At 44.2% G+C, this 12848-nt stretch overlaps 1 protein-coding gene across 1 annotated transcript; it reads right to left on the reverse strand.

The window, feature by feature from the left end:
• On the reverse strand, window positions 4678-11938 carry LOC109224391 (the record flags this gene model as incomplete). Its single annotated transcript, XM_019388973.1, has 3 exons — window positions 10767-11938; window positions 10359-10574; window positions 4678-6289 (listed from the first exon to the last, which is right to left on the reverse strand). Coding segments are annotated over exons 1-3 (3000 nt in total), but the record flags the coding sequence as incomplete, so codon positions are not given.

Genomic DNA, 12848 nt, shown 5'->3' on the forward strand with positions numbered 1-12848 from the left:
TGATCTATATACTAACGCATATCCCAAGTGTCCGAGATCCAAGTATATGTATTTGCATACATTAGTTGATATTCTGCGTTTTAGTAGTAAAAGCAAAAACAATATTCATTCATCCTTCCTGAAGACTCTTCATGTTTAGTTCTTTCTTTTGATCACAGCAGAACTTTTTCTGAATTATCCTATGCAGGCAAATTAAATTTCCCATCATTCAACTTGGACTATAATATGACATTTATTGCAGGCAAGAGCATACTGAAATTACACATTTCGATAAAAATCTCATGGCTCGCACAGTAACATTTTGAGATATACTGCTAATGTAATATACCTCAGACATAAAAGTGCTAATTCCAAAAGTCTCACAGAACATAAAGTTTATATAAAAAGAGAGATGGACTCATGTCACGATCCCAGTTCACCCACTGTGAACATGCCGTGATGGCGCCTAGTCTCGACAACTACGTAAGCTTAACAATGCGGAAAACATAACTAACTTGCGGAATAATGGTCAAAACTGAACAATTTAAAGGAGAAACAGTATATAAAATGCCGCTAGGCATATACAACTCCACATCACAGCATCCTACGTTACTATCCCAAAAACCGGAAACTCACGGGAACACAAGCTAAATGGAATTCAGTAAAGTTCTCTAATCTCCAAAAACGTCTACATCAATAGTATGATAGAAGGGCTAACACTACAGATAGAGTAAAGAAGGAGACTCTTCGGTCTGCGGACGCGGCAGATGTACCTCGAAGTCTCCGAAATGCTCCCTGCCTCAAGGGTGATACGCCCGGATGGAAGTACCTGGATCTGCACATGAAAAACATGTGCAGAAAGGGCATGAGTACACCACAGCGGTACTCAGTATGTGCCAAGCCTAACCTCGGTTGGGTAGTGACGAGGAAGGTCAGGGCCCTACTGAGATAAATATATATATAATGTAATGACAGGGCAATAAGCAGTAAAACTGAGAATCGATAATAAATATCTACACAGAATAATAATAGTGCATTAACGGAAACAGAGATTAAAACAACTACAAGTAAAATACCCCTCACAGCAAGATAAATAATCGGGATCTCTTGGTATCCTCAATATACACTCTAGGGATCTCTTGGTATCCCGAGGATCTCTTGGTATCCTCAATATATATGCCAGGGATCTCTTGGTATCCTCAATACACGTGCCAGGGATCTCTTGGTATCCCGCACCTCAATCCAGACCATAATTACGCACAGGGGATCTCCCGGGATGTCGTCCCGTAGTCCCAATTTAAGACACACAACAACAGCTCAAGGATATCAAAATAAATACTAAGTCCGTAATGAGTAAACAGTAAATTCTAGCCTAACATGCTTCACGTGATGCAATTAAGGCAGTTTAAGCAAATAGGCAATTTATCTCAACTAATCATACTCTTCTAAACTAACACAGGCTATATTTGCATGTAGAATAAAGCAAGTAAGAAAAGAACTCAGTTTAAGCACTTAAAGTAAAATCGGATTTTCAACAATTAGCTCAAGTACGTGCTCGTCACCTCACGTACAAGGCATTCAAATACCAAATATCATATCCTAAGGGGAGAGGGTCCCCCACACAAGGTTAGACAAGCCACTTACCTCGAGCCGGCTCCAAAATCAACTCGAAACCACACGTTTGCCACGAGTATCCGACTCCGAATGGCCCAAATCTATTCAATTCAAGTACGTATCGTAAATAACATCTCAAGCAACTGATTCTACGATTTAATTCAAAGCTAAGACGCGAAATTAGGTAAAATGACCTAAACGCCCTCAGGCCAATGTCTCGGAATCGGATGAAATTAACATTTTCAGAACCCTCGTACTCTCACGAGTCTAACCATATAAAAATCTCTCAAATTGGAGGTCAAACACCCACTCAAAACTCAATAATTCGGTCTATGAAGTTTTATCAATTTTTCATTCAAAATCCGAAATTAAAAGAGGAATTTACGCTTAGATTAGTGGGTTATAAGCAAAAAAGAGTATAGAATCGTTACCCAATCGTTGTCCCTGAAAAACCCTCGAAATCTCTCTCAAATCCGAGCTCTCAAGCTTGAGTTTTGGTAAAAATGGCCAAACCCTCGTTTTGAAATGTTTATATCTGCCCAGGCATTTGGTTCTATGCGATCGCGAAGAGTAAATTTTAAAGGCTCAGAAAATAGCGTATGCGAACGCAGCCCAAGCTATGCGATCGCAGAAGAGAAAGGAACAGACCTATGCGATCGCGAACCAGCTAATGCGATCGCGTAGAACAAAAATCATCACCCTCCGAAATTACACTATGCGATCGCGGAGGGTAAGCTGCGATCGCAGAGAAGGAAAACTTGCTGCAGAACTGAAGAGAAAACCTGCAACTTTTTTCAACACAAAAATGCCTCGTTGAGCATCCGAAACACACCTGAGGCTCCCGGGACCTCAACCAAAACTACGAGCATATCCCGTAACATCATTTAAACTTGTACCATTCTTTAAACCACCTAAAACAACGTCGGAAACTCGAATTAATCAAGGATCTAAGCCTAAGAACTTCAAATTCTCTCAAAATACGCTTTCGATCAAAAACCTAACTAAAACACGTCCGAATAACCTGAAATTTTGCACACACATCCCAAATGACATGACGGAGCTATTGCAACTTCCGGAATTCCATTACGACCCTCGGATCAAAATCTCACTACCAGATCGGAAACTTCAAAATTCCAACTTTCGGCATTTCAAGCCTAAATTAGCTACGGACCTCCAAAACACATTCCGAACACGCTCCCAACCCCGAAATCAGCTAACGAAGCTAACGGAACCATCGGATTTCCGTTCTGAGGCCGTCTTCACACTGTTCTGACTATGGTCAGTTTTCCAACACTTAAGCTCTCATTTAGGGATTAAGTGTCCCAAAACTCTCCGAAACTTAAAACCGAACCTCCCGGCAAATAAAAATAGCAGAAATAGACTTGGGGAAAGCAGTTAATAGGGGATCGGGGCGTAAATTCCAAAAATGACCGGTCGGGTCGTTACATCCTCCCACACTTAAACATTCGTTCATCCTCGAACGAGCACAAAGACATACCTGAGGTAGTGAAAAGATGAGGGTACTGGCTGCGCATATCCTGCTCGATCTCCTAGGTCGCCTCCTCGACCGGCTGACCCCGCCACTGAACCTTCACGGACGCAATGTTCTTCGACCTCAGCTTCCTGACCTGCCTGTCCAATATTGCCACTGGCTCCTCAACATAAGAAGATCCTTCTCCAACTGGACTGAGCTGAAATCCAACACGTGCGACGGATCACCGTGATACCTCCGGAGCATAGAAACATGAAATACCGGATGAACTCCTGCCAAGCTGGGAGGTAAGGCAGGTTCGTAAACAACCTCCGCAACACGCCTCAATATCTCAGAAGGGCCTATAAACCTCGGACTCAACTTCCCCTTCTTTCCAAACCTCATAACGCCCTTCATAGGCGAAACCCGAAGCAGAACCCGCTCCCCAACCATGTAGGAAACATCACGAACCATCCGGTCCGCGTAACTCTTCTGTTTGGACTGGGCTGTACGGAGTCTATCCTGTATCACCTTGACTCTCTCCAAGGCATCCTGAACCAAATCTGTGCCCAGTAATCTGGCCTCACCTGGCTCTAACCAACCCACCGGAGATCTGCATCGCCTACCATATAAGGCCTCGTACAATGCCATCTGAATGCTGGACCGATAGCTGTTGTAGTAGGCAAACTCCGCTAATGGCAAGAACTGATCCCAAGAACCTCCAAACTCAATCACACACGCACGGAGCATATCCTCAAGGATCTGAATAATGCGCTCAGACTGTCCGTCCGTCTGAGGGTGAAATGCTGTGCTCAACTCCACCCGAGTACCCAACTCCTGTTGTACGGCTCTTCAGAACCGCGATTTGAACTGATTACCTCTGTCTGAAATAATGGAAACTGGAATGCCATGCAGACGGACAATCTCCCGGATATAAATCTCCGCCAACCGCTCCGAGGAATAAGTAGTACACACAAGGATAAAATGTGCGGACTTGGTCAGCCGATCCACAATAACCCAAATGGCATCGAACTTCTTCAAAGTCTGTGGAAGTCCAGATACGAAGTCCATGGTGATCCACTCCCACTTCTACTCCGGAATCTCTATCTGCTGAACCAATCCACCTGGTCTCTGGTGCTCATACTTCACCTGCTGACAATTAAGGCACCGAGCTACAAACCCAACTATATCCTTCTTCATCCGCCTCCACCAGTAGTGCTGCCTCAAATCCTAATACATCTTCGCGGCACCCGGATGAATGGAATACCGCGAACTGTGGGCCTCCTCTAGAATCAACTCCCGAAGCCCATCGACATTGGGTACACAAACTCGACTCTGCATCCTCAATACTCCGTCATCACCAATGGCTACATCACGAGCATCGCCATGTAACACCTTGTCCTTGAGGACAAGCAAATGAGGGTCATCATACTGCGCTCCCTTAGATGATCAAACAAGGAAGACCGAGAGACCACACAAGCTAGAGCCCGGCTGGGCTCCGAAAGATCCAATCTCACAAACTGGCTGGCTAGGGCCTGAACATCCATCGCCACAGGCCTCTCTGCTGCTGATAAATAAGCCAAACTCCCCAAACTCTCTACCCGGTAGCTCAAAGCATCGGCCACCACATTGGCCTTGCCCGGGTGATACAAGATAGTGATGTCATAATCCTTTAGCAACTCTAGCCACCTCCTCTGATGCAAATTAAGATCCTTCCGCTTGAACAGATGTTTCAAACTCCGGTGATCAGTATATATCTCACAAGGCACACCGTACAAGTAATGATGCCAGATCTTCAAGGCATGAACAATGGCAACTAACTCAAGATCATGGACAGGATAATTCTTCTCGTGTATCTTCAACTTTCTGGACGCGTAGGCAATCACCCTACCGTCCTGCATCAATACCGCTCCAAGGCCAACTCTCGAGGCATCACAATAGACAGTATAGGACCCCGAACCGGTAGGTAATATCAAAATTGGGGCTGTAGTCAGGGCTGTCTTGAGCTTCTGAAAGCTCGCCTCACACTCCTCTGTCCACTGAAATGGAGCACCCTTCTGGGTCAATCTAGTCATAGGGGATGCAATCGATGAAAACCCCTCCACAAAACGACGGTAGTAGCCCGCCAAGCCAAGGAAACTACGAATCTCTGTAGCTGAGGATGGTCTGGACCAACTTTGCACTGCCTCTACCTTCTTAGGATCAACCCGAATCCCCTCACTCGATACCACGTGACCCAAGAATGCCACAGAATCCAACCAAAACTCACATTTTGAAAACTTTGCATATAATCTCTTTTCCCTCAGAGTCTGAAGCACTGTCCTCAGGTGCTCCTCGTGATCTTCCCGACTCCGGGAATATACCAGAATATCATCAATAAAGACAATGACAAAAGAGTCAAGATATGGCCAGAATACACTATGCATCAGGTGCATGAAGGCTGCTGGGGCATTGGTCAGCCCAAAAGACATAACAAGGAACTCGTAATGACCATACCGAGTCCTGAAGGCAGTCTTCGGGATATCTGGCTCCCGAATCTTTAACTGATGGTAACCTGAGCGCAAATCAATCATAGAAAACACCCGTGTGCCCTGAAGCTGGTCAAACAGATCATCAATACGAGGCAAAGGATAACGGTTCTTCACTGTAACCTTGTTCAACTGGCGGTAATCAATACACATGCGCATAGAAGCATCCTTCTTCTTCACAAATAACACAGGAGCACCCCAAGGCGATACACTGGGCCGAATAAAACCCTTATCAAGTAATTCCTGCAATTGCTCCTTCAACTCCTTCAACTTAGGAGGAGGCATACGGTACGGAGGGATAGAGATGGGATGAGTTCCCGGCAACAGATCAATGCCAAAATTAATGTCCCTGTCGGGTGGCATGCCCGGAAGATCAGCTGGAAACACATCGGGAAAATCCCGTACTACTGGGACTGAATCAACAGAAGGAGTATCTATACTGGCATCTTTCACATAAGCTAAGTACGCATAACAACCTTTCTCAACCATACGCTGAGCCTTAAGGAAAGAAATAACTCTACTAGGAGTGTGACCTAAGGCACCCTTCCACTCAATACGTGGTACACCTGGCATGGCCAGCGTCACGGTTTTGGCGTGACAATCAAGAATAGCATAATGGGACGACAACCAGTCCATGCCCAAAATAATATCAAAGTCAACCGTGCTGAGCAATAATAAGTCAGCCTTGGTCTCAAAACTACCAAGAATAACCAAACATGACCGGTAAACACGGTGCACAACAAGAGAATCTCCCACAGGAGTAGAAACATAAACTGGGGAACTCAAAGAATCCCGAGGTACCCCCAAATACGGAGCAAAGTAAGAAGATACATAAGAGTAAGTGGAGCCTGGATCGAATAGAACCGATGCATCTCTGTGACAAACCAAGATAGTACCTGTGATGACAGAATCGGAGGCGGCGGCCTCAGTACGGCCTGGAAGGGCATAATATCTGGCCTGGCCTCCCCCTCGAGGGCGACCTCTACCTCCCCGACCTCCACCTCTGGCTGGCTGGGCCGGTGGAGTAGCAGCTGGCGCTAGAACCATAGCCTGAGAGCTCTGCGGGGTGCGCTGTGGCTGAAAGGTCTGTGGGGGTGCAGCCCTCCCAAGTCTGGGGCAATCCCTCACTACATGGCGTGTGTTGCCACACTCAAAACAAGCTCTAGGAGGACGTGGCGGCTGTGACTGGCTCGGGCCAGGTCTGCTGGACTGACCACTGGAAGCACCCCGTGCAGGAGGCGCACTAGAGACTGAAGGTGCATAATAGGGCTCCTGAGGCCTAGGTGGAGCTGGAATATCACTGGCTGCTGGAAGAGCTGAATGAACGGGGCGACCCATATGACCCCTACCATGACGACCTGCAGCTGGGGCACGGGCACCAGAAAAATGGCCCGACTCTCGAGACCTCTTGGCTTCCCTCTCCTCCCTGTCCCTAGCGTGCATACCCTCAATCCTCCTAGCAATGCTCACCGCCTGCTGATAAGACACATCCGTCTCTAACTCATGAGCCATGCTAGATCTGATGCTAGGAATAAGCCCCTCAATGAACCGGCGAACCTTCTCGCGGACCGTGGAAACCAAAGCTGGGGCATGTCTAGCCAAGTCAATGTAGCGGACAACATACTCTGAAACGGTCATAGTACCCTAGCGCAAATGCTCAAACTCCGCGCGCCAAGCATCCCTAAGACTTTGGGGAACATACTCCCCCGTGAACATATCAAAAAACTCAGCACAAGTCGGGGAAGCTGCCTCATCCGGACTGTCTAACTCATAAGCACGCCACCACTGATAGGCGGCTCATCGAAGCTGAAAAGTAGTGAAGGAAACCCGCTCGATCCTGATATGCCCATAGTGCGGAGAATACGGTAGCACTCCTCCAGAAATCCCAAGGCATCCTCTGATGCTAACCCACTAAATACCGGAGGATCATATTTCTTGAACCTCTCAAGTCTCCGCTGCTCATCCTCTGAAGCCGCTGCCCTATCCTCGGGCTGAACTGGTACTGCAGGCGGCGCAGGTATAACCTCTGGGGCCTGCTCAACATGCACTCGCTGCTCAGGAGTGCGGGCGGCGGGAGTCTGTACTCCTCCCCCGGCCTGGGATGTGGCTGCAGCAAGGGGAAGCAACCCTGCCTGAGCCAAAGTGGTGTACGTACTCATGAACTGTGCCAAAGTCTCCTGGAGTGCTGGAGTAGTAGTGGCAGACGTATCGGGTGTCTGGACTCCGGCTAGTACTGCTGGTGGTGCCTCGGCGGCAGCTCGCGCGGGTGCTCTGGCTGCACCACGAGCGCGTCCTCGGCCTCTACCCCGGCCCCGACCTCTGACAGCTGCAGTAGGGGGCGCAGGTGCCTGATCCTCTCGGGTAGCGCGTGTCCTCACCATCTGTAAGAGAATAGAAAGATAGAAGTTTAGTGGTGATATCAAGAATCTCGCACGACAAGGAAATCAAATGAAGTGGAATTTTCCTAACAGTTACATAGCCTCCCGTAGATAAGTACAGACGTCTCCGTACCGATCAGCGAGACTCTAATAAACTGGGCTGTGTTCCGTGACTCCTATGAACCTAGAGCTCTGATACCAACTTGTCACGATCCCAGTTCACCCACTGTGAACATGTCGTGATGGCGCCTAGTCTCGATAACTAGGTAAGCCTAACAATGCGGAAAACATAACTAACTTGCGAAATAATGGTCAAAACTGAACAATTTAAAGGAGAAAAAGTATATAAAATGCCGCTCGGCATATACAACTCCACATCACAGCATCCTACGTTACTATCCCAAAACCCGGAAACTCAGGGGAACACAAGCTAAATGGAATTCAGTAAAGTGCTCTAATCTCCAGAAACGTCTACATCAATAGTACGATAGAAGGGCTAACACTACAGATAGAGTAAAGAAGAAGACTCTTCGGTCTGCGGACGCGGCAGATGTACCTCGAAGTCTCCGAAATGCTCCCTGCCTCAAGGGTGATACGCCTGGGTGGAAGTACCTGGATCTGCACATGAAAAACATGCGCAGAAAGGGCATGAGTACACCACAGCGGTACTCAGTAAGTGCCAAGCCTAACCTCGAATGGGTAGTGACGAGGAAGGTCAGGGCCCTACTGAGATAAATAAATATATAATGTAATGACAGGGCAATAAGCAGTAAAACTGAGAATCGATAATAAAGATCTACACAGTATAATAATAGTGCATTAACGGAAACAGAGATAAAAACAACTACAAGGAAAAGACCCCTCACAGCAAGATAAATAATCGGTATCTCTTGGTATCCTCAATATACACTCTAGGGATCTCTTGGTATCCTCAATACACGTGCCAGGGATCTCTTGGTATCCCGCACCTCAATCCAGACCATAATTACGCACAGAGGATCTCTCGGGATACCGTCCCGTAGTCCCAATTTAAGACACACAACAACAGCTCAAGGATATCAAAATAAATACTAAGTCCGTAATGAGAAAATAGCGTATGCGAACGCAGCCCAAGCTATGCGATCGCAGAAGAGAAAGGAACAGACATATGCGATCGCGAAGCAGGTAATGCGATCGCGTAGAACAAAAATCATCACCTTCAGAAATTACACTATGCGATCGCGGAGGGTAAGCTGCGATCGCAGAGAAGGAAAACTTGCAACAGAACTGAAGAGAAAACCTGCAACTTTTTTCAACACAAAAATGCCCCGTTGAGCATCCGAAACACACCCGAGGCTCCCGGGACCTCAACCGAAACTACGAGCATATCCCATAAAATCATTCAAACTTATACCATTCTTTAAACCACCTAAAACAACGTCGGAAACTCGAATTAATCAAGGATTTAAGCCTAAGAACTTCAAATTCTCTCAAAATACGCTTTCGATCAAAATCCTAACCAAAACACGTCCGAATGTCCTGAAATTTTGCACACACATCCCAAATGACATGACGGAGCTATTGCAACTTCCGGAATTCCATTACGACCCTCGAATCAAAATCTCACTACCGGATCGAAAACTTCAAAATTCCAACTTTCGGCATTTCAAGCCTAAATTAGCTACGGACCTCCAAAACACATTCCGAACACGCTCCCAACCCCGAAATCAGCTAACGAAGCTAACGGAACCATCGGATTTCCGTTTCGAGGCCGTCTTCACACTGTTCTGACTATGGTCAGTTTTCCAACACTTAAGCTCTCATTTAGGGACTAAGTGTCCCAAAACTCTCCGAAACTCAAAACCGAACCTCCCGGCAAATAAAATAGCAGAAATAGACTTGGGGAGAGCAGTTAATAGGGGATCAGGGCGTAAATTCCAAAAACGACCGTCCGGGTCGTTACAACTCAACCTAATAATCCAACAAAAAAAATACAAGGAATGTAAGCATGTCAAGGGTCTCATAGTTGCACAATACAAGCTCGACACCACTAATTACACCACAAAACAGTCAATATTCAACAGTAGCTATGTGGCAATCCAAATTTGAGAGGAACAAAAGGAATGTAAGCATGTCAAGGGTCTCATAGTTGTGATAAACCACTTGAATCTGGCTTGTCCTCTTCATTTAGCAGTGTTGGACATGAAACTTGATCAACCGTTGAAGTTATACCTAAAAGGAAAAATGCATAGTTCAATGTATCAATATAGTAATTAAACAATTGAATACCTATTAAGACAATAATAAGAAAATTACTTACCATTTAAGTCATTCTATAACCACGTGCGAGCACACAGTAAAGGTTCCAAAGTAGTGGGGCGGAGTCTACTCCGATGCGGGCTAATCAACCTCCCACTAGTGCTAAATGCTGATTCTGAAGCAACAGTAGACACGGGAATGGCTAAGAGATCACGAGCCATTTTTTGCAACGTAGGAAATTTCAATCCATTTGTCTTCCACCAACTCAAATTGTCAAATGAAGGGGTTCGAGGTAGTAGGTCTTCTTCTAAGTACATATCCAACTCTGATCTTTTCTCCACGGTAGCTCCAGTTGAAGCTACAAATCTATCAAATCTCGAAAGCCGATCACCCTGAGTAAAACTAGTGACTTCACTAGAACTAGATGCTAATGAATCATGTGGAGCAGATAATTTACTCTTATAATCTTGAAAGAGATCATAACAATTGGATCGAACTTCTTGAATTTAAGTTGAAGCTTCTTCACCATAAATTAGTGAAAGAAAGAACTCTACCAACCTCATCTTGTACCGTGGATCAAAGATTGCAGCTACTCCCATCAAAATATGCACATCATCCCAATATTTTTTAAATTTCAACAACATCACAGATGCCATATCGCTAATCAAAGGATTAAGCTCTTTCACCCAAGCTTCTAATTCTAGCTTAATTTCACAAACTTTTGTAAAGTATTGACTAGAAGTTGGATATTGAGTTCCTGAAAACTGTTCAGTGATATGATAAAAAAGTTTGAGCTTATCAGAAACATCTTCTGCATTACTCCATTGCTCTTCAGTTGGATACGACTTATAATTTGTGTCAGTTAGACTCAACTTGTTAAACACCTCTTTGTATTCTATAGTTGTTCTCAACATTAAATATGTTGAGTTCCACCGAGTAGGACAATCATACTCCAACTTCTTATTACAAGAACAGTGAAGCAAACATGCGGCTTCTTCAAACCTCTCAATTCTGCCAGCTGATCCAATCCAATACAAGACACTATTACGCACTTTGCTAATACTATCTCCTATCACTTTTAACCCTTCTTGCACAATCAAGTTTAAAATATGTGCAGCACAAAGCACATGAAATACTCGACCACTCAACAACAAATCTTTTTTATTAAGTTTCTCATCCAGTAAAGTTTTAATCATAGCATTATTTGTGCTACAATTATCAACTGTGATAGTCAATATTTTTCGTTCAAGATTCCAATCAAACAAACAATTAATCAAAGCACCACACAAAGCATCTTTATCATGTGGAGCAGGGACATAAGCAAATCTCAAAATATGACTTTGAAGCCTCCATGAATCATCAATGAAATGACCAGTAATAGCCATGAACCCTTTTTTGTTACTATTGGAAGTACACATATCGGTTGTTATTGCAATTCTACTCGTCACTTTCTCCAACAACATAGAAGTTTGCGATTTCAAATTGTCAAAGATTTTTATTATGTCATTCTTGATTGTATTTCTGGAAACCATCTTAAACATAGGTTGAAGACTCGCAACAAAGTTGCTAAATCCCACATGATCAACTATAGAGAGTGGATACTCATGTAAAATAATGGCATGTGCAAGTTTTTTACGTGAAACATCTTGATCAAAATAACCACCCCCGGTATCGCCCTCATTTTGTGCATCTCTTGGCCTATTAGGACACTTAAGCATGTGATCTAACATAGATTTTGTCCCACGATTCCTAGCATTTTTATACCGGCGATCGCAATACTTACAAGCACCATATGGAACACCCTTAACCTTCACCGGCTCGAAATGATCCCATGCTCGGGAATATCTCCTTTTTTTTCAGTTCAACTTCATCAGGTTGTGAAGGCCTTTGACTCTCATCATCTAAGGAAATAGCATTAGTAGATGAAGCTGGTAGATTCTCTTCAATTTGAGATGCCATGAGTATCTAGTAAAACAAAGACAAGAAATATCACTAAAAACTGATATTTAGAAACACAATTGTAGTAGGAAATGCGGAGCTTTTTCACCTTAATTTCAATGCCAACAAGCACATTTTACTCTTTAACATTCAAATAAACTGCACATTTGCAACAATTCTATATACAAGTTCAGGTTTTCTTTTCATATTCGAACAAGAAGTAAAATCATCACCAGCCGTGCACACCAAGGGGAACAATTAATTGTAGGGCAGAATTAATTGTATATACAAGTTCAGGTTTTCTTTTCATACTTCACTGTGCTGTTTTGATGTTTTTTTGGCATATTTGTATTATCATCAGGATCTCAATGGACACAAATAAAAGAAGATGGTATTAATACATCATAAGAGAGGCAGAGGCTAGCTAAGAAATTGATATATTTCACATATTTACATCTCAGTTTGCTGCTAAACTTCTGCAGTAGTATTATGCCTGAACAATAAGTAAATGATGTTATTAAACTACTGATGATTGACAGATCCAAAGAGGAGATGTAATCATACTGTTGGACCCTTACTACAGCTTGGTTAATTTCGAATGACAAGGAAAGGTAAACTCCTTCATGTATTTCCATACATCTTAAATAATTGCTCTAATTTGAAAGTTATAAGCTAACACAACAGTTATTTATTGGTTTATAT

The sequence above is a fragment of the Nicotiana attenuata genome, chromosome 3 (assembly GCF_001879085.1).
Source record: "Nicotiana attenuata strain UT chromosome 3, NIATTr2, whole genome shotgun sequence".
In the NCBI taxonomy this organism is placed as follows: domain Eukaryota; kingdom Viridiplantae; phylum Streptophyta; class Magnoliopsida; order Solanales; family Solanaceae; genus Nicotiana; species Nicotiana attenuata.